General features: G+C 44.2%; 1 protein-coding gene and 1 pseudogene across 1 annotated transcript; both read right to left on the bottom strand.

The window, feature by feature from the left end:
- Nucleotides 1–763: 763 nt before the first annotated feature.
- On the bottom strand, nt 764–2,152 carry LOC147499314 (pentatricopeptide repeat-containing protein At4g21065 pseudogene; annotated as a pseudogene).
- Nucleotides 2,153–2,590: 438 nt separating this feature from the next.
- Nucleotides 2,591–5,259, bottom strand: ABP1 (endoplasmic reticulum auxin binding protein 1). The gene is made up of 5 exons (XM_086561140.1): nt 5,081–5,259; nt 4,566–4,672; nt 4,163–4,366; nt 3,242–3,309; nt 2,591–2,964 (listed from the first exon to the last, which is right to left on the bottom strand). Exons 1-5 carry the CDS (start codon nt 5,154–5,156, stop codon nt 2,856–2,858), a joined length of 564 nt encoding a protein of 187 aa, XP_086417266.1. The 5' UTR covers nt 5,157–5,259; the 3' UTR covers nt 2,591–2,855.
- Between the last annotated feature and the right edge of the window lie 13,488 nt (nt 5,260–18,747).

Here is an 18,747-nt window from a genome sequence, read left to right as displayed (position 1 = left end):
AAAAACACTCACACAGATCATATATGGGTTTACAGGTGAACGATGCATTTTTCCCCCTTCTCCTATTTATCCAATTCTATATAAAACAAGAGTTTTGTTTATATTTATTCATATATATATTGAAGTGTCAATTAGTATATAGGAGTTGTGGACTATGGAGCTTAAACATTCAACTTTTGCCATGTTCACAATAATATTTTTTTTGAGACATTGGAGAAAACTAAAACATGTAAGTAATTGATTCAACATATGTGCCTAACATATGTGCCTACTAGTAGGTGTATGTGTTTTTGGTGGCGTTACATTTTTGCATTTGTAGTTAACGTTAACAACCATCCTCTGTTTCCTCCTTTTACCGTGTCTATCTCTAAAATCTTGGGCAATGTTTGATTCTTACAGATATGCTGGAGACAACGGTTGGCTCGCGAATAAGAAGAAAAGGTTAGGTTGGGCAGTAATGTAGTCTTGTAGAAGTTAAACCCATTCAAATGTTGAATTAGGAACTAAAATGGAGTCTCATTTTTGGCAAGATTTGAACTCGAGGAATGAGTTGCCAGGCATAACCTACTAGTCAATTCATTTTTACCGTGTATTTCTCTGAGCCAGCCCATTTGCCGTGTAAACAAACAGTGAAAGATGCCCAAATTTCAAAATGGGTGTATTCTTTTACTTTTGATACATAACCATACAGGATTCATATTGTAAAATCGTAAAACACATCACTCTCTGGAGTCTCTGCATTTGTATATTGTATCCAAATAATTTAAGTTTGACCTGCGATTTTGTTAACCAACAAACAAATTTCTTCAATTTGTGGGTGGAAATTGTCTCTCATAAAAAACTCATGAACATCATTATCCACTTCAATGAAACTGTGACCAGGGCTTTTCCTTGTTCCTTTTCTTAGTCTCTCCACATCATCCCATCTTCTCAGCTTGGAATACACGTTTGACAAGATCACCACATCACCTGAATCATCAGGATCAAACAACACTAGCTCACTAGCTGCAAGACTTGCCAAGTCAAAGTTGCCATGGTGCAAACAAGCGCCAACCATGGAGCGCCAAATAGCCGCATCAGGCCCAATAGGCATCTTTTGAATCAACTCATATGCCTCCTTCAATTTCCCTGCCTTCCCTAGCAAATCAACCATGCATCCATAATGCTGAATCTTAGGCTTAAGTCCATAATCACAACTCATTCTCTCAAACCACATTTCCCCTTGATGCAACAAACCTGCATGACTACATGCACATAGAACACTAGTAAATGCCATCTCATCAGGCTCAATACCAAACCTTTCCATCTCATCAAAAACATCAATAGCGCGTCTACCACACCCATGCATTGCTAACACGTCAATCATAGTACTCCAAGACACAATATCTCTCCCTCTCATCTGATCAAACACCTTACAAGCATCAGCCAAGTTTCCACATTTTCCGTACATGTCAACTAATGCATTACCCAAAGGAACCACATCACAAAACCCAGTTTTACAAACAAGTCCATGAACCCATTTACCTAAAACAAGTGCACCCATATTAGCACAAGCTGAACTAACACTAACCAAACTAAATTCATCAAATGAGTCTACACATAATATTCTCATTTGTTTAAAATACTCTAAACCCTCTTTAACAAAAACCCCACTTCTAACACAACCTGAAATCATAACATTCCACGTCACAACATTTTTAACATTAATCCCTTCAAAAACAAGCTTACCAAAACCCAACTCTCCACAACATGTGTACAAGTACATTAAACTTGAACTTATATAAGGGTCCATAACTAGCCCAAGTTTAATAACTTGGGTATGAAGTTGCTGACCCATTTTCAAATCAAATAATCTTGTACAAGCCTTAAGTAAAAAAGGGTATGTGTAATTATCAGGTAAAGAGCTTGAGTTTCTCATTTTAGAGTACCAAGTGAAGGCATTTTGAGGTTCTTGGCTTTGTGAAAAACCTCTTATGATTGCATTCCACATGAATGTAGTTGGGTTGTTTATGTGTTTTACAAGTGAACATGAGTAGTTAAGGTTGCCTTGGTTGGAAATTGCTGAAAAGGCAATGAGCTTGCTGAGTGCTAATGTGTTGTCGTCTAGAGAGAGTTTGATCATTTGGGCTTGGAGCTGTTTAAGGTGGTTCATGTTTTTGATGTTTTCTAGCATGGTCAGACATTTTGTTAGTGTTTTTGAAACTGTCATGTAATTTGGATGCAACCAAGAGGTTGCTCAGGGATAGTATCAGGTTTATTTATTGGCTAAATCTACCGTGCGCGAGATGTATGGTGCGCCATTACATCTCGGCCACCTGCGCACCTTACGACCTGCGCACTGAAGAAGTGCTCTTATTTATTAAGGAGCTCAATTTCGAAAATTCTGATTGGAGCGTTTTATACGGATCGTGCTTCTTGGCCTCCTAATTTGTACGTCTCTTTTTTGAACAGAGTGAAATCTTTTTTATCTGGTGTGACTTGTTTTGTCCATACATTTTCACATCAATAAAATTTTCTCAAGGTTTTAAAAAACAAAATGTAACCTTGGTAACTTAGAGACAATATTAGCACTCATCGGAAAAGCCTAAAATGCACTAGATGTCCAGATGTATTATGTACCAGTATACGAAGAACAAGAGAACTACTGGAAGAAGAAGATTACGTCCAGCAACCGTTGCAGTATACATTGTTAGCGTACAGAATCCTATTATTTTGTTCTCAAGAGTCAAGAATGCAAAACATCAACTCATTACCGTAAAAAATTTATGACTTTCTAACCCACTCTCTACAAGTCATGTAAGAATACTAGTAGTGATATCTAAGCTGAAAGATCCAGGCAAAACTATAGTATGCATTCACAGCTCATCTTTGAGTTGAGGAGAGTGGAAGCACTCCTCATCCCAAAAGAATGGATACTTCATTTTTGCTGCAGTGTGGGGCATAGACCAGTCCTTGTACATGAATCTGAAAATCAAAATCAAAATCAAAATTTTAAAATGGTTGAATGAGCATTTATTTAACAAAAAGATGATAATCCAGACAGTAAGAACTGAGAGTGCATTATATCAACTTAGATATTGATTACACCCCAACGGGTACTGAATGCTTGCTCGAAAGCAAGTGATCTGCATAGGGGGATAATATCCATCAGCAAAAGAACCCTTTGCAAACACTGATCATTCACCATAGCAAATATATGTCAGATGTACACATTATTTCAAAGAAAATTGGAGATACTAACATTTTGACTGGTGGACGAGATATTACAACTAGCACCTGCAAGTCCTCTATATCATTTGAATTCCAGACCTGCAATGATTGGAAAAACAATCAAGGAATATCATGCAGAGTATGAGATAAAATGTTATTTGTCAAACACAAGAGGAAAACTTATAGAGGCAAATTCTTGAAGCAATATCAATAAGAACATTAACTTCATTGTCCAGTTGCCCACAATGATGACTTCAATGCATCACCAAAACTATTAGTTAAGGACTTTAGGTAACAAGCAACTCATGATGCAAAATAGCATTGTAAATATTATACCCTTAAACATCTCCCTAGATCATTACTAGGACTAAGTGTAGTGGAGTAGAGACTATTTTACTTTTAACTATACCCTCTGTAGTTTTAGGTCCTCATTCAGTTTTATGTACTCTTTAAACTTTGTATTCATCTAAGTTGTTTGGCACTTGGTATTTGAGACATGTAACAACCTTGTTACACCGGTTTTGGCACTTTATATCTATGAGATGGATGGTTCTTCCTACTAAATCCCTTATCAGATTAGGTGATCATTCCATATTGGTTGGGTACTTGGGTTATGGGTCTCTAACTTGGTGCTTCAAGCGTTCAAGTGATAATAGGCCTTGGTCAATTTTATGTTAGCGAATTGGGTTATCACAGAATCAGAATCTACATCAGCACCTCACAAGGAAGAGATCAACATGAATGTAATGGCCTCATGGGACAGAACCAAGATTAATTCACATTGGAATGAGTTTAATGATTCACATTTACGTAAACTACAATTGGATAGGTTACATTGCGTAAATCCCAGAATTAACTCCTATGAGGATCTTGCTAAGGCAATAAGGTTTACAAGCTAGAGAAGTTAACTTATCCTATTTTACCAATTTAAAATCGTTCCATGGGTATTTACCTGATGAACATCGTTCACAGGTATGTGAAATGTACTATTTGAAAAGATAGGAAACTCTTGTGGCTTTCCTGGACTCGGCCCATGTGAACTGGAGGCAAGAAAAAGAGTACCACTCCCTTTCAAGACAATGAAAACTTCTTCACAAGAATGCCTGTGAATGGGTGTTTGTGAACCCGGAGCAAATGTCTGAAGCCATACTTCCACCTGAAAATCAAAAGGAACAGATATAGTTGGGTAAAGGGGGAAAAAAGGATTCAATAATAGATGTCAAAGTTTTTAGAGATAAACTTTAAGTTGGCATACCTCAGTTTATAACTCATACTATACACAGAGGTTATATGCTTGCTTGTCAAAGGAGACCCAATCAGACAAAAACTTAACTCTACGAAGGATTAGCACAAACCTCTTTCATCCCATGTAGAAGAGAACCTGCAACTGTCATGTGTGATAGTCCTTCCCTCCCATAGTCACTCTGTGGAAGCTCACTAATATTCCTTACTATCGGTATCCCTACAACATACACAAAAAAGTCACTTCCCTCAACCACATATTAATTATTTACTACATAGTCTAGTAAAAACAATCTTAAGAATTGTACAGAAAAACGTAATTGACTAGATCTTCAAGTCAGTTCTATTAATCATCTCCTATATTCTTTCAGTTTGTAAGCAGAAGTACATGCACCCAACCTATCCTTCTACATAATAAATTTAAAAGTATCACATTATCACATTATCTGAAAATTCTACTAACTGATTGTACATTTATTCCTAACAGTAATTAATTACAAATTTTCCAGTAAACCCACTACTAAAAACCCAATACCCAATAGTCAAAATTACTAAAAACTTCACAAACTATGACTACCAATAAAGAAGAAATTTTTAAAGTGTATACCCCCGAACAGAGGAAACTAACCATTGGTTGCACAGATTGAAGATTCAGCTGCAACAATGAAAAAAAGATGAAGAAGAAAAAGGAAAAAAATTGTCATGACTGTTTTTAACACTTTTTTTTTTTTTTTTTTTTCTAAAAGGAAATTATTATTAGAAGAGATTATTATATGGTAGTCCCGTATGTATCTTGTGAAATGGTGTTGATGTAGATATGTCCGTGGATTATGGTTAGTTTATTAAAAAAAATAAAAGACGTAATGCTAATATCATGCTGACGTTTGACCACAATTACTGAAAAGAGAGTGTGGCTCGTCACTAGCTACTCAAATATTTCCCCCTTTAATTTATTTCATTTCATATTTCGAGTTACTCTCTTTGCAAGTTTCCAACAGATAGTGTTTTTTCTACACTAGGAATGCAAGTGTGCAACACACATATATCTGCTAGTGGCATTTTTTTGGGAGCAAATTTATATATATTATTAATCGAGATTTATCAGCTATATCCACTTTATTGGATATATGGAAAAATGATAAAGAATAATGGTTGTGGTCTTGTGGACAGAGCAAGAAAATTACATTTAGTGAAACAAAATCATCTTGAAGTTTAGAGCATCTCTGGGTGGTGGTAGTATACTCTTTAAATTTGAAGAAGCTGGTTGCAAATTCGATTATCTTGAAACAATCCACACGACATTACTATTGTCGCGCGACAGTTGGAGTGTCGCCCATATACAATTCCAAAACAACCCGCGCGACATTAGAAGTGGCATGGCGCGCGACAGTACCACTGGCGCGTGATGCTGATCAAAGTCAAAAAAAAGTGGGGCGACATTTGCAATGGCGCGCGACATTACCAATGTCGTTCCGCATCCGCATCCAAATTGCCAAATTTGCGAACAAGAATGTGAACAAACAGGTGATGCGACCGGATTTGAACCCACCTAGAGATGAAATTCCGAGAAATTTCAAACTTTTCCTTCAAATATAAAGAAAAAGGCAGGTTATACTACCACCTAGAGATGCTCTTAGGAATCAAATAAATAACCTTAAGAGATCTCTCATAGTCTCCTAGAATCATCTTGGAAGTATAAAAGAGAACAAGATAATATAATAATCCATGGATAGTCCTAAACTTGGAGCAATCATTTTGGTTAAGAATAAGAAACTACTTTGTGTCATTGAACATATATATAAGAATAACGAATGCCACATTGCTGTAGGAGTTCCAAGATGTCGGCTCGATATCAAGAAGTTACTTTTACTCGACCAATACAAATGGCTAAACACGAATTCCTCTATTTGGAAAACTTAGATTGCTAACTGCTTTCAATTATTAAGAGCACTTTGAAGAAATTGTAAGAATTTTTAACAATATCTTCAATTCTTGGAAAGCGTCAATATATATCTCTCTTGCACCTGCAACACAAAAAAGATTATTTTTGAAAAGTTTCTTATAAACTAATCCTACCTTAAGAAGACAAAGGGTTAGAGAAGAGGGAACATCATGTTTTCTATGTTTGTGTACCCATGCCTATAAGGCCATCTATAATATCTAGGCATGCAAATTTGATTGGAATTAACTTATTTACGAGCTAGCATTCAGAAAATGAATTTAATGATATGATCTGAAGATTATATGATATTCCGGCACAGAACTGAGAAATGTGAGAAGTATAGTCATGTAACTTTAGTTGCACGTCTGTTGATGATACAACCAGTAAAGTTGAACAGTGATGGTTTGAACAGTGATGGTTCTGTATCTGTTGATGGTTGCAGAATAGGTGGTCTTATAATTAGAAATTCACGAGGGGATTCTACTTGCCATTACTGGTGCTGGTGGGACTAAATTAGTACTATTTCAGGAGCTCAAACCGGCCTATTTTGATTGGACTTGAAAGTTGTTACTTGTTACAGCAAAAGAAAGTGCATGTCTCTTCTGATTCCCTGGGAGCTATTCAGATTCTAATGGATAAAGAAAGAGTGCCATGGTATTGTCTTAATATCAAGGCAGCAATTCGATCAGGACATAGCTAATAAAAGATTTCTCTCTGTATCTTATTCTCATGTTTACAGATAAACGAATAGAGGGGCATACTACTTGGCTAGTCTTGCAACTAGTCATGAATGTAACTATTTTGTACCACCATTGTGTTCTACTCTTCAATCAATTGATGATCGTGGATGTAAAGGGGTGTTTTGGATTTCTTGTTGGGACCGAGTTCGCTTCTGAGCGAACTGCCTACGTATCCTCTTCTTAGTTTTTCTCCTTTTCTTCCTTTTATGGGAGAGAGGAATCAGGCCCGACGTAGTTCAATCAGGTGGTATTTATAGGCTTAGAGAAGGATCAATCTAGAAGACACGTGTGTTTATGATACACGTGTAAGGTCGAGATCGTGAATAAGTGTCGAGCTGGTTATATTATAAGTCATGCACTCATTGGGTGCTGATGAGGTTATCCCTATTTTCCGGGGATGGGTAATGATTACCCCTGATGGTTATCATTACACGAGGCGTTCTGCCATGTGCTCGTACTGAAATAACTTCGTCCTCCTTTCTCGTAGGTCGCTCTTGGAGGTCGGAGTGATTACCCCTGATGGTTATGATTACACGAGGCGTTCTGCCATGTGCTCGTACTGACATAACTTCGTCCTCCTTTCTCGTAGGTCGCTCTTGGAGGTCATTGCGCCGGGGTGTTCACGGGAGGCTGCTCACGGCTTCGGTCTCGAGGGTCGGCGCCCCGAGTTAAACTTTACGCTGCGTGCATGCATAATAATAAGATATCGCTCCCTACATACCCCTCTCGATATAGTGTTTATGTCATAGGAAACATTATCTTTGAGAAAAGAATGTGGGACGCGGAGCGAGCCGTGGTGGACGACTTCGACTAGGACGACATGACTTTCGAATTCACGCATCTTTGATGCTTTGGCGGAAAGGGAAGTTATGTCGTAGCATGCACGCGACGAGAATCGTAGTAGTTGAGAGAGAAACGTGTCGCCGCGTTATTGGGCTCGAACCGCTGAAAAGACGATTGGAACACGTGTGTGGGCTATAGCCTAGGTTTAAATCATAACTTTTTGGTAACCGAACGGGCGGTTTATACAAAATCGAATTTGGGACATTTGAAAAGGCATTGCGTGTTTTCTTCCACAAAAACGCAAGCTAGGGTTCCTCGGTGAGTGCTTCTGCTGCTATTATCTTTCCATTTTCAATTTGCTTTCCTCCCCGCGGTCGTGTTGCTAAATAGGTAGGTCACCATAAAGGTATAGGGTTTCAAATTGAGTAATTGGTAGAAAAAGGAAAAAACTTGCCATAATGTCGACTCGATGACACTCGATCGATCGGAGGAGGTCCGAGATATCCTTGAGTTGTGGAAGTCACGAGGATGAAGAAGCGGTGAGTGTTGGTGTAGAGGTTGATTTGGAAGAAGAGGATAGGATAGGTGAGGGTAATGCCCGATCTAGGTCGAGGTGGCGTGGCGATCGACGTCGGTCGAGGGATATGTCGTCATCAAGCGATGTGCCCCTTAGAAGTGTAAACCGTCGTCTTTGCTAACTTCGTTCCCGACCGAGGGCATATGATATTAATGTCCCCGACTTGGAAATATCGAACCACGATTGAGTGAAAATGTTAAGTAGTGAGGGGTACAACCCAGCGAATGGTGGAATAATAATCTGTGAGGGCCACCGGTGAGAGCGCATATGAATATACCGTTCTCGGCGGTATCGCGACTTCTTGGCGCTTTGTTGGAAGTCTCCCCGTCGGTTCGTAGGTAACACCCGGCGATTATTTAAGGTGTTCGACTGGCTGAATCGCGAGTGGGAATATGACATAAAATTATCGACATAGTGGAACACTATGTGGTGCAGCGATCGGGGAACATGAACTTTAGCTTCGCGACCATGGCGATGCGTTACTGCGGATCGATGGAGATAAGCAATGAGGCTGGACTAAGAGGCGTTGTTGCTAGTTGGCAACTACCGTGTGAAAGGGTGTATCGCAAACTAGGATTTGTAACATATCCGGTGGGTAGGACATTTATCCGTTGTTTCTTGTCGAACGTTTGATAGTTACTCTACAGACCTTGTTTTACTTTGTCCGCAGAGTTTTACGTGAAAGAAGCCGAACCGATCGTTAGGGAAATAGAGAGAGGTTCGCGGTTGACTTCGTGAAGAAAAAAAAAGCAAGAAGGCCGCCTGAAGTTAAGCTTTTTGGAAAAGGGTGGGCCCGCGATCCGGAAAAAAGGAAGGCAAAAAGACCGAGCTCGAGGTCAAATAAAGGGAAGAGCTGATGGAGAAGCGAACGAGTGACTTAATGCTTAGCGAAAGAGAGGCATCGGGCGATGGGTCGAGGCGACACGCTAGAGGTGGTCCCTCGGGGCGGGAGGATCGAAGCTTCGCCACGAAGGAGGTTCGATCGATACCCCGTGGAGTTGGAAACGGTGGCTTTCAATCCTCGGCGAGGAGGTCGGAGAAGAGGCATGCGGGCGACCGAGCAAAGACGCCGAACTATGAAAAGTAGCGCACGCTCTTGGAGAGAGCTCTAGTGCCGTGGGCGGTTCTCGATGGTGGCCCAACCGGGGCTATGGTTTCGCCCGGAGTGGAGCCGCGACTGGCGTCATGGACTTGGCCACTTCGGGGCCGGGTCTAGTCGCCCAAACGGCAGGCGTGAATCCATCCACCAAATGGGCGAAAAAGCTCCACGTAAAGCAAGTGGAAAAAAAGCTGTTATGGTGAGTGACGACTTAGAGGCGATTCGTGTTCCCGGATGAGAATGGGGTGCAACGAATCGTGAAGCCGAAGATGGCTTAACCGATCAAGTAAGATATCGGGTTGCCTACTAGAAACGGATAGCTCGGATGGCAATCGCAGGGAGCCGGATGATAAAGGGCTGGCCGATAATCTGAGGCGAATGGAAATTGCCCAATGTTTGGTATGCGTGTCTATCTTTGTTTGATGTAACTGTCTCCGTATAGACGCTATTGTGTTGTGGCTATTAACCATACGTATGTATTTGCAGCTGGTAAGTGGGTTTCAAAAATTGAAGGAGATTGCGCAGTTCGCGGAGGCAGATAGAGAGACGGTGGTGAAGCTGCCTGATGAGCTGAAGAACGTCCAGGAGGCCTCGAAGATGGAACGCGAGGAACTGGAAGGTCTGAAGAAAACTCATCAAGAGCTGAGTCTGGCCAAGATGTTGAAGGACCGCAATTTGAAGAAGAGTGAGGCAAAAACTACTGGGGAGCTGAAGAGAACGTCTGGCGTATCGTGGAGATTGGTAGGTTGAACGATTATGCCTTACACTGCAAGAAGGTTGCTCAGGACGCTACCAAAGCCTATGATGTTCTGGATGCAGATTTCGTGGAACTGGAGGCCGACTACAACGCTTTGAAGACGGATCATGCACGCCGCCGCCTTACCTCGGGGTAGAAACGGGTGCGGGAGGAATTAATAAAGTTATCCTGTTACTTGAGGTTTTGCCCGCGATCGTGATATCGCGGCCCGATGCTACCGTGCGATGCATTGATGAGTTTAGAGCTGGATGGAGTATCCGTGATAGTGACCGGATACGGATCTTTGAGATTGATGAATCGCCCGGCCGGAGAACTAATTATGGAGCCCGAGATGGCGATTTGTAATGTTGCTTTTTATTCTTTGTCGGCTTATAAAAGCCGTGATACAATAAATTTGGTTTCACAGGGTAACTCGGCGATTCGTCTTGTTACTGTATGCTTAAGTCGAAAGAACGACACGGTGCTCCGTTAAATCTTTGGGTACTTCGTGGTAACGGTAAAGGTTATTTAGCGGGTTGGATTTCCTGAGTAATCTCAGCAACCCGGTTAACGTATTATTTTGCTATCTTGCTAATATAGATCGGTGCTTGTACGTATGCCATGATTGTTGCTTATTGCTTTATTACTGCTTGCTCAACTATAATTGTGTGTGGTGATGGTGCATGTGGCGAAGAATGGTAGGTATGTTGTAATGACAACTTCTCGACGTCTGGCTGAGATGTTTGCATGAGCGTCGTAGCGATGGGGATCGGTCGGTCAGCCCGCTCTGTGATGCAAGTCGAAACGCTTCGTGTTCAGTGCCGCTAATAGCAGTGTTCCCTCGCGTGCCTGACACGTGGAGGGATACGAGCGGTTCAAGGAACGTAATGATGGCAGGCAGATGGCGTTTGGCGTCTCAAGGTAATTAAGAGGCGCTTAGGAAAAGACGTTTTCTTTTGAATAAAAGTGGCTTATCTCAGACCAAGACAAGTATTTGCTTGCCTTCTTCCCAAAGCTTCAGTCTGCCTACTTGCTCTGCTCATTTGCTGTGCCTCTCCTCCATTGCCGCTTATCCAGGTACGTTTATTCTCTTCTGTGAGGTTTCTCTTGTTGATAAAAGGTTGGGGTAAAAAACTATAGCTTGTGTGACAGTACGTTTGTGCTCTAGGTTGTTTTCATGGCGAGATGTCGTCCGTATGCGAGGGGAAGGAACAGCATGAGGGAAACTTCTCCGCTGATAATGGAAGAGATGGAGTTTCAACCGCATCGCATGGTGATCGCGGGAAGAGGAAAGCTGATCTTTGTAGACGAAGAAGTCATAAAAGTTCTTCGGAGAATTGGAGTGGTCATGGCCCCATTGTCTTTAGGGTCGCCGCGAACGGGTAGGACACACGGTCATCACGCTGCGAGTGTAGCGACACAGGGGCAAAGGCGCCCGGGTGAGAGCTTCGTCCCCGCGACCGTGGGTGATGTGGGGGCGAGTTCTACTACGATGGGGAGGATCGAAGAAGCGTATGGTGAAACGCCGGATCAGAAGCTTCCACTCGGGCACCCATAGCGACCGGTGTTCGAAGGGGATCGTCTTGGATGGTGACAAAGCGAGGTGAAGGATGAGGACATGGACACTCTACTCGGGGGGCGATGGATATGGCGCTTGTTTGGTAAACTCGGACCCATCGAGTTGTTATGTCGATTACTAGAACTAACCGATTCGTTAACTTGCTTCATGCACGGTTTTTTTGCGAGGATATGACTAGTCGAAAGATGTTGTACAAAAACGCGAGATGAATGGCAACCCTCACGCCGAGCTAGGATGTATCGCGAGAAGCCGCGTGGGGCGGATAAGAGAAAGCTGGATTTGATGACGACCAAGTATCGAACGCCACTCGCGGAGAATGCCGCGTTAGTGGTGACGTACAGAAGTTAGAGAGGGAACTAGCCGTGGTGGATCGCTTATGTGAAAAATGTCGGAAGGTGGCGCCGGTGGCGAAGAAGGCATATCTTGAAGCTGTATACGCCTATGCCGCGCTGGACGAAAAGTATGACACGCTGAGGAAAACGGTTGCTGGCGATGAAGGAGGGAATGAGATGCGTGTGATGCTGAGGTCAGCTCGGCACACTGCTTCGACTAGCGCAGCCCTGGAAGATAAGCATGTCATCACTGAGAATCGATAAGGTGATCTTCATTTGACTCTGCTGGTCTTGAGTTGTAAGTTTAGTTCACATTTTTCTCTCTTATACGAGAGTCAACAATAGAGCTGTGTTTTCAGGCTTGCCTGAGCAGTTCGCCATTTTTATGCAAGGAACTGGTTTCCACGAAAGTGGCAGTTCCATACTTGGCTAATTTTTGTAATGATCATCGATCTGGATTTCCTGGGTAATCCCAGCAGATCGGTGGATGTAGCTATTATGATGCATGGTTATATAATCTGATTGGAGATGTTCCGTATGTATATTGCCGTGGACTGGTGTGTAATTAGCGCTCTGCTTAGGAATCTAGTAATATGCGTCCTGTCTTGTGGACACCCTAGAAGTATAGGTCGTCGGCGTGACGAGGATTGGAGGGTCAATGGATCATCACGGGCTCCAGGGAGCGATCCGCTCATGGGGAGCGCTTCTGGCAGAGTCAATCGTAAACATATAAGTCATCATCATAACAAGACCCTGTAAAAAAGGCTATAGAGCTGTAAGCTCCGGAGAGTCAGATGCTCACGGAGGAGCTGTTCTCGTGTAGTCGATCCTAGAAATATAGGTCCTCGGCGTAACAAGACTTGGAAAGGCTATAGAGCACGTAAGCTCCGAGAGTCAGATGCTCCGCGGAGAAAGCGTTCTCGTGTAGTCGATCCTAGAAATATAGGTCCTCGGCGTAACAAGACTTGGAAAGGCTATAGAGCATGTAAGCTCCAGAGAGTATGCTTTCGCCGAGCGTTCTCGTGTAGTCGATCCTAGAAATATAGGTCCTCGGCGTAACAAGACTTGGAAAGGCTATAGAGCCCGTAAGCTCCGAGAGTTGTATGCTTTCGCGGAGGCGTTCGCAGTGTCGGCGTCAGCTGGTTGAGAATGGTGGACCCAGTAAGCGTGTTGTTTATCTGTGCTGTGTGAACTGGTTGACTTGTCACTACAAGTAAGTAGATTATACCTTACTAGCTAACCCAAGAAACGTAAATTTCATTAATGTGAACATAAAGCTATACAACGTGAATATCGCTACTGGTAAAAAATTTTCAATAGGTAAGTATTCCAAGGGCGAGGCAATATCTTCCCCTCTTGGGTTCTTAGCCAGTATGCTCCATTGTCGACGACGCGTTCCACGATATAGGGGCCTTCCCATGTGGGTGATAACTTGGAATCGTCTTGCGTCTTTTTTGAGCACTAGGTCTCCGGGTTGAAAAGACCTAGGATGAACTTCGCTTGTTGTAGGAGTTCTTGAGTTTCTGTCGATAAGATCGACTCGATGGCGGCTAAGTCCCGCTTTTCTTCCAACGAATTCGACTTCTCGCGTGCTAACACGAGTCGTTATGTCCTCTGACTTCGACCCGGTTACGGATCGAGTCGTAGTAACTGTTAGCTCGGTGGGAATTATGGCTTCGTGCCATAGCATAAGGAGAATGGTGATTCACCCGTCTTTGGATCTAGGCGTAGTGCGGTGAGCCCGAGAATATTCTCTAATTGATTTGGCCATTGGCTCTTATTCTTTTCAATCTTTTTTCTTCAAGTTTTCCAAGATTGCTTTGTTCGCGGCTTTACCGACCATTACTCGGCGTCATCGTGGAGTAGAAAATCGTGAATGATCTTCCACTTGGCTAGAAACTCTTTGACCGTTCTGCCTTTGAACTGGGGCCCATTATCCATGACTAGTGTGTGTGGCAAGCCAAATCTCTGGTGATGATGTGGGTCCAAATGAAGTTTCGGACATGTGACTCTTTGACGTGTGCTAAAGGAATAGCCTCAACCCACTTGGTGAAGTAGTCGGTTGCAGCTAGGACAAAGCGAAAGCCAGTACTCTTCTGTGGGATGAATGGGCCCATAATGTCCATGCCCCACATGTGGAATATGGCGGGCTCGCTATCTTGTCGATCGGCCAGCGGCGGGTTGGATGATATTGTAGCCAAACGTTTGGCATTTGAGACATTTGAGGACATATGCTTTGGCATCGATCTGCATCCGAGGCCAAAAATATCCTTGAGAGATGGCCTTGTGGGCTAACGAGCGACCACCTGCGTGATTTCCACATTCTCCTTCGTGGATTTCTGCAAAAATCAACTGACCCTGTTCTGGGGTAATGCACCGTAAGTGCGGGCCTCCAGCGGATTTTCTGAACAATTTGTTATGAACCAAACAATAACGTCGGGCTTGGTAGGGGATCCGCTTAGCCTTGGTACGCTCCTCAGGGAGCGTGCCGTGCTGGATATAATCAATGATGGGTTGCATCCATGCTTGACTCAACTGAGTGGCGGAGAGAGGAAATAGGTCGCTTATCATCAAGGTGTAGTCGACTTGGTATGCAGGTCGATCGACGACTTCTATGAGAATTTGTCGGGGAACGCAGCTCGGGGTCTGGGTAGCCAAGTAAGCTAAACTGTCTGCGTGGCGGTTCTCCTCACGCAAGAAATGATGTATGTGTACCTGCTTAAAAGAAGGCAATAAGCGATGAACGACGACGAAGATACTTGGAAAGGTTACCTTCATGGGTAGTGTACTCTTTTTGCAACTGGCGAATCGACCGATTCGCGAGTCACTAAAGACTTGGATCTCTTCGACGCCGAAAGCTGCACCATCATACGAAGTCCCCGATCGGCGCCTCATTACTCCGCCTCATTGTTCGAAGTGACAAAGTCGATCGCGAACGGACTTTTCCATCACCGTTCCATCGGGTGAAACTAAGACAACTCCCGATGCCACCGCCCGGATTGCTAGAACCATCTACAAAGAGAGACCGGTGGATTTGATGTGCTCCTTCAAATCTGGGAGGTCGGTCTTTGTTCCCAATTAGGGTCATCAACGGGGAAATCCGTTAAAAATTGGCAACGACTGTCCCCCACGGGAAATTCGGGTACGAATTCCGTGTGGTGTTCGCCGAAGTTCTTCAAAACCGCCATTCGCCATTAGTTTTGTTTTTTTTTGGGAGAATTTTCTTCAATGGGAGGTCGGTAAGAACTTTGATTTGATCGCTACCGAAGTAAGGCCTGAATTTCCGTGCCGAATATAACAAAGCAAGTACTGCTCTTTCCAGGAAGGAGTAATTCTTTTCCGCTGTCGTGAGCGTCTTGCTTGTGAAGTAGATCGGTTTTTCTGAATTGTTTTCCTCTTTGAAGAGAACTGAGCTGATGGCGAAATCGGATACTGCCAGATAGAGCCCCAGAGTCTCTCCATCTACAGGTTTAGCTAAGACGGGGGGCGTGGTGAGGTACTCTTTGAGAGTGGCGAATGCTTGATGACACTGATCGCTCCATGAGAACTGCTCGCCTTTTTTAAGGAGTTGCAAGAACGGTCTACACTTATCGGATGCCCTTGATATGAATCGGTTGAGTCAGCGACCATGCCTGACAATTTCTGTATTTGTTTCTTCGTCGCGCGGATCGGGCATGTCTAAAACGCTTCGGATCTGGTGCGGATTAAACCGATCCCTCATTTGAGACACTTGATACCCTAAAACTTGCCGGAGGGCGCCCAAAAGGCATTTCTCTGGATTGAGTTTCATGCCCGTCGACGTGAATCGAGAACGCTTTGCTTCAAGGTGGGCGAGGTGATCACCGGCTTTCTTACTCTTGACGACCATATCATCGATGTAGACCTCCATGGTGTCGCCTAACATGTCTTGGAACATGTCGGTGACCCGGCGTTGATATGTTGCTCCGGCGTTTTCAAGCCGAATGGGAGAACGTTATAGCAATAGATCCCTTTGCTTCGTTATGAAAGAGGTCTTCTCTTGATCCTCCTCTCGAGAGGGATTTGGTTGTACCCAATCGTACGCCATGAAGCGAAGGAGAGAAGCTCATGACCACAGTGTCCGGGTCGACAAGTCGGTCAATCGGTAGGGGGAAAACGTCTTTTGAGTGGGCCCGATTTACATTCGTAAAATCGACGCATAGGCGAACTGTTCCGTTCTTTTTGGGTACGGCCACGATGTTAGCGATCCACTCCGGATAATCTACTTTTCGGATAAAACCGACTTGCTTGAGTTTGTCGACCTCGTCATTGATGGCTTTCTGAAAACGCAGGGATAGTCGGCGGGTCGTTGGACCGGGTCTAGCATGGGGATTAACATTTAATTTATGGCATGCGACTGCGGGATCTATCCTAGGCACATCGATATACGACCAAGCAAAAACATCTTTATTCATAGATAAGAAATTTACAAGGTGAGATCTGAGTGTGGGGTCTAGGTTAGCCCCTACATATCGCTGAACTTGGGTCCTCTTCGGTGCCAAGATTCACTTTTTCTTTTTCGCATTTGGGGTTTTACAAGCCCGATGGCGAAAACCGCTGGCGACTTCGCTATCGGAGAAGGTCTCAACACCGGGACGGGGCGACCGACGGCCGAGGGGTGGAGCGACTTGTTCGGCAAATACCGCCGGGTATCCACGACACGGAGAGTGGGACTGGCCGCAAAGCACATTGATGGGTTGTTTCTTTGCTGTTGACCGTGGCGGCGACCCGACATGAGCTGGACGATCTCAAACTTTAACCCGACGACGGCTTACCGGCCATTGGATCAATGCTAGAGGTCTTTTCTTTGGCGATTGAGGACTCGGGAGCGAAAAGCGGTATCGGCATCGAGAGAACTTCGCTTGTAAGAGCCCCCAGCGTTCTGCTTGGCAGTTCGGGGTTGGACTTCTGCGACTAAGTCACGTGCCATTGTGTAGCTGGAGGGTTCCTGTGTGGTGGGAAGCAATTCACGAGCGGTCTCATCTGTTGATTTGACCTGGTTACAATGGTACGCTTCAAGTTGATTGCTTCTAAGTTCCATCATGCCTCGAGGTCCTGGGAAACGGAGAACTTGATGTAAAGTGGACGGTACATTGCATCCGATGAATCCAAATACGTCCGAGGATGGCATTGTATGGCGACTTGCTGTCTAGAACGGTGTATTGCAGGTGATCTTGTCCTCTCTAGAGCCCACCGACACTGGAAGTATAATATCACCAATGGGATCGGCCCTGGATCCATTGAAACCATAAAGGGGGGCGATCGGGTCGACGAGGACGGACTTGGGAAGGCTCATCTCTTGCATGGTGTGGTAGAACAAGATATCACAGGAACTGCCGGGGTCGATCAGAACGCGCTTGACTGTCCAGTCGCTAATTTTGACATGGACAACCAATGCATCATTATGAGGAAGGCAGACTTTGCTTAAATCGGCCTCCGTAAAAGTGATATCGCTGGCTGAACTGAACCACGCGGGCGCGGAGTGAGCTGCCCGAGGTGAAATGATAGACTTCCTGAAGAGCGCCGACACGACGTCTTTTCTCTCTGGATGAGGTGACGGAATCATCCGAAAAGTAATCACGTGAATGGTTCGATCATTGTCACGATCGGATGAGAAAGTGCTGCGGCGCCGTGGGCGCTAAAACGATCTCGTGGACGTCCTCTGCTGCGTGGACGACCTTGAAACTCTTGGGAGTGGCGGCGAGATGGAGATCGACTACGGACTCGACGAGCCATCAGTTTGTGTCGCAGATCGCCCGTCGAATGCGAAAGTGTATCGCTTTTGATGTGGCCGGCTTCCACTAGATCCTGGAGATAGTGTTTAAGCCCCCAGCACTCATCAGTTTCATGGCATTTGGCGTTGTGAAATGCGCAAAATGGCTTGTTAGGGCGATCTACTGGCTGCCTCACTTCGGGCCGGAAGAATGGGGCTCGCTTAATTTTACCCAGAATGTAGCTGGGGGAGCGCGTCAGGATGGCGAACTCTCTACTGTTTTCTGAGCGGGTGCTGGCCTTTGGTGCAAGCGACCTAGCGCGCTTCTTTGCCCGTGGTGTACGATCTGAAACTGCTGCGACCTCGTGGTTCTCTGCTAGACCGTGGAGTTTTAAAGTTTCCTGCAACTTGATGTACTTGTCCACGCGAGCGTAGAGCTCGGACAATGTCTCTGGGCGTTCCTTCATCAACGACCTAGCTAGGTCGGTGTTTCGCACTCGGCAAGCATTGGAAAAGGCCAGTGTGGCGAAAGATTCTTTCAAGCCACTTTCCATGCACAACAGTTCGGCCTTGAACCGTCCTAGGAATTCACGAATAGTTTCGTCCTCCTTGAATGATAAGCTGAAACAAAGAATCAAGATCCGCCTTCTTCCTTTTTTTTGTGAACGTCTCGGGCCGGGCGAACAAATCGAAGAAGTCGCTCGAAGGTTTTTATAGAATCGATTCGATTGAAAAGAACCAATCGAGGCGCCATCCTTGAGGCTGAAATAATCTGC

This window comes from Coptis chinensis, chromosome 5 (assembly GCF_015680905.1).
Source record: "Coptis chinensis isolate HL-2020 chromosome 5, ASM1568090v1, whole genome shotgun sequence".
NCBI classification, from domain to species: Eukaryota; Viridiplantae; Streptophyta; class Magnoliopsida; order Ranunculales; family Ranunculaceae; genus Coptis; species Coptis chinensis.
The sequence above is the reverse complement of the archived record's forward strand: the minus strand, read 5'-3'. Positions and strand labels throughout refer to the sequence as shown.

What these genes read in the sequence shown, in the direction of transcription:
- ABP1 (XM_086561140.1), bottom strand. Translation starts at nt 5,156, where the DNA reads ATGACAATTTTTTTCCTTTTTCTTCTTCATCTTTTTTTCATTGTTGCA. An exon ending in CTGTGAACGATGTTCATCAG is followed by an intron (nt 3,310 to 4,162) that starts GTAAATACCCAT and finishes CAATCATTGCAG; the next exon opens with GTCTGGAATTCAAATGATAT. An exon ending in TCTCGTCCACCAGTCAAAAT is followed by an intron (nt 2,965 to 3,241) that starts GTTAGTATCTCC and finishes TTTGATTTTCAG; the next exon opens with ATTCATGTACAAGGACTGGT.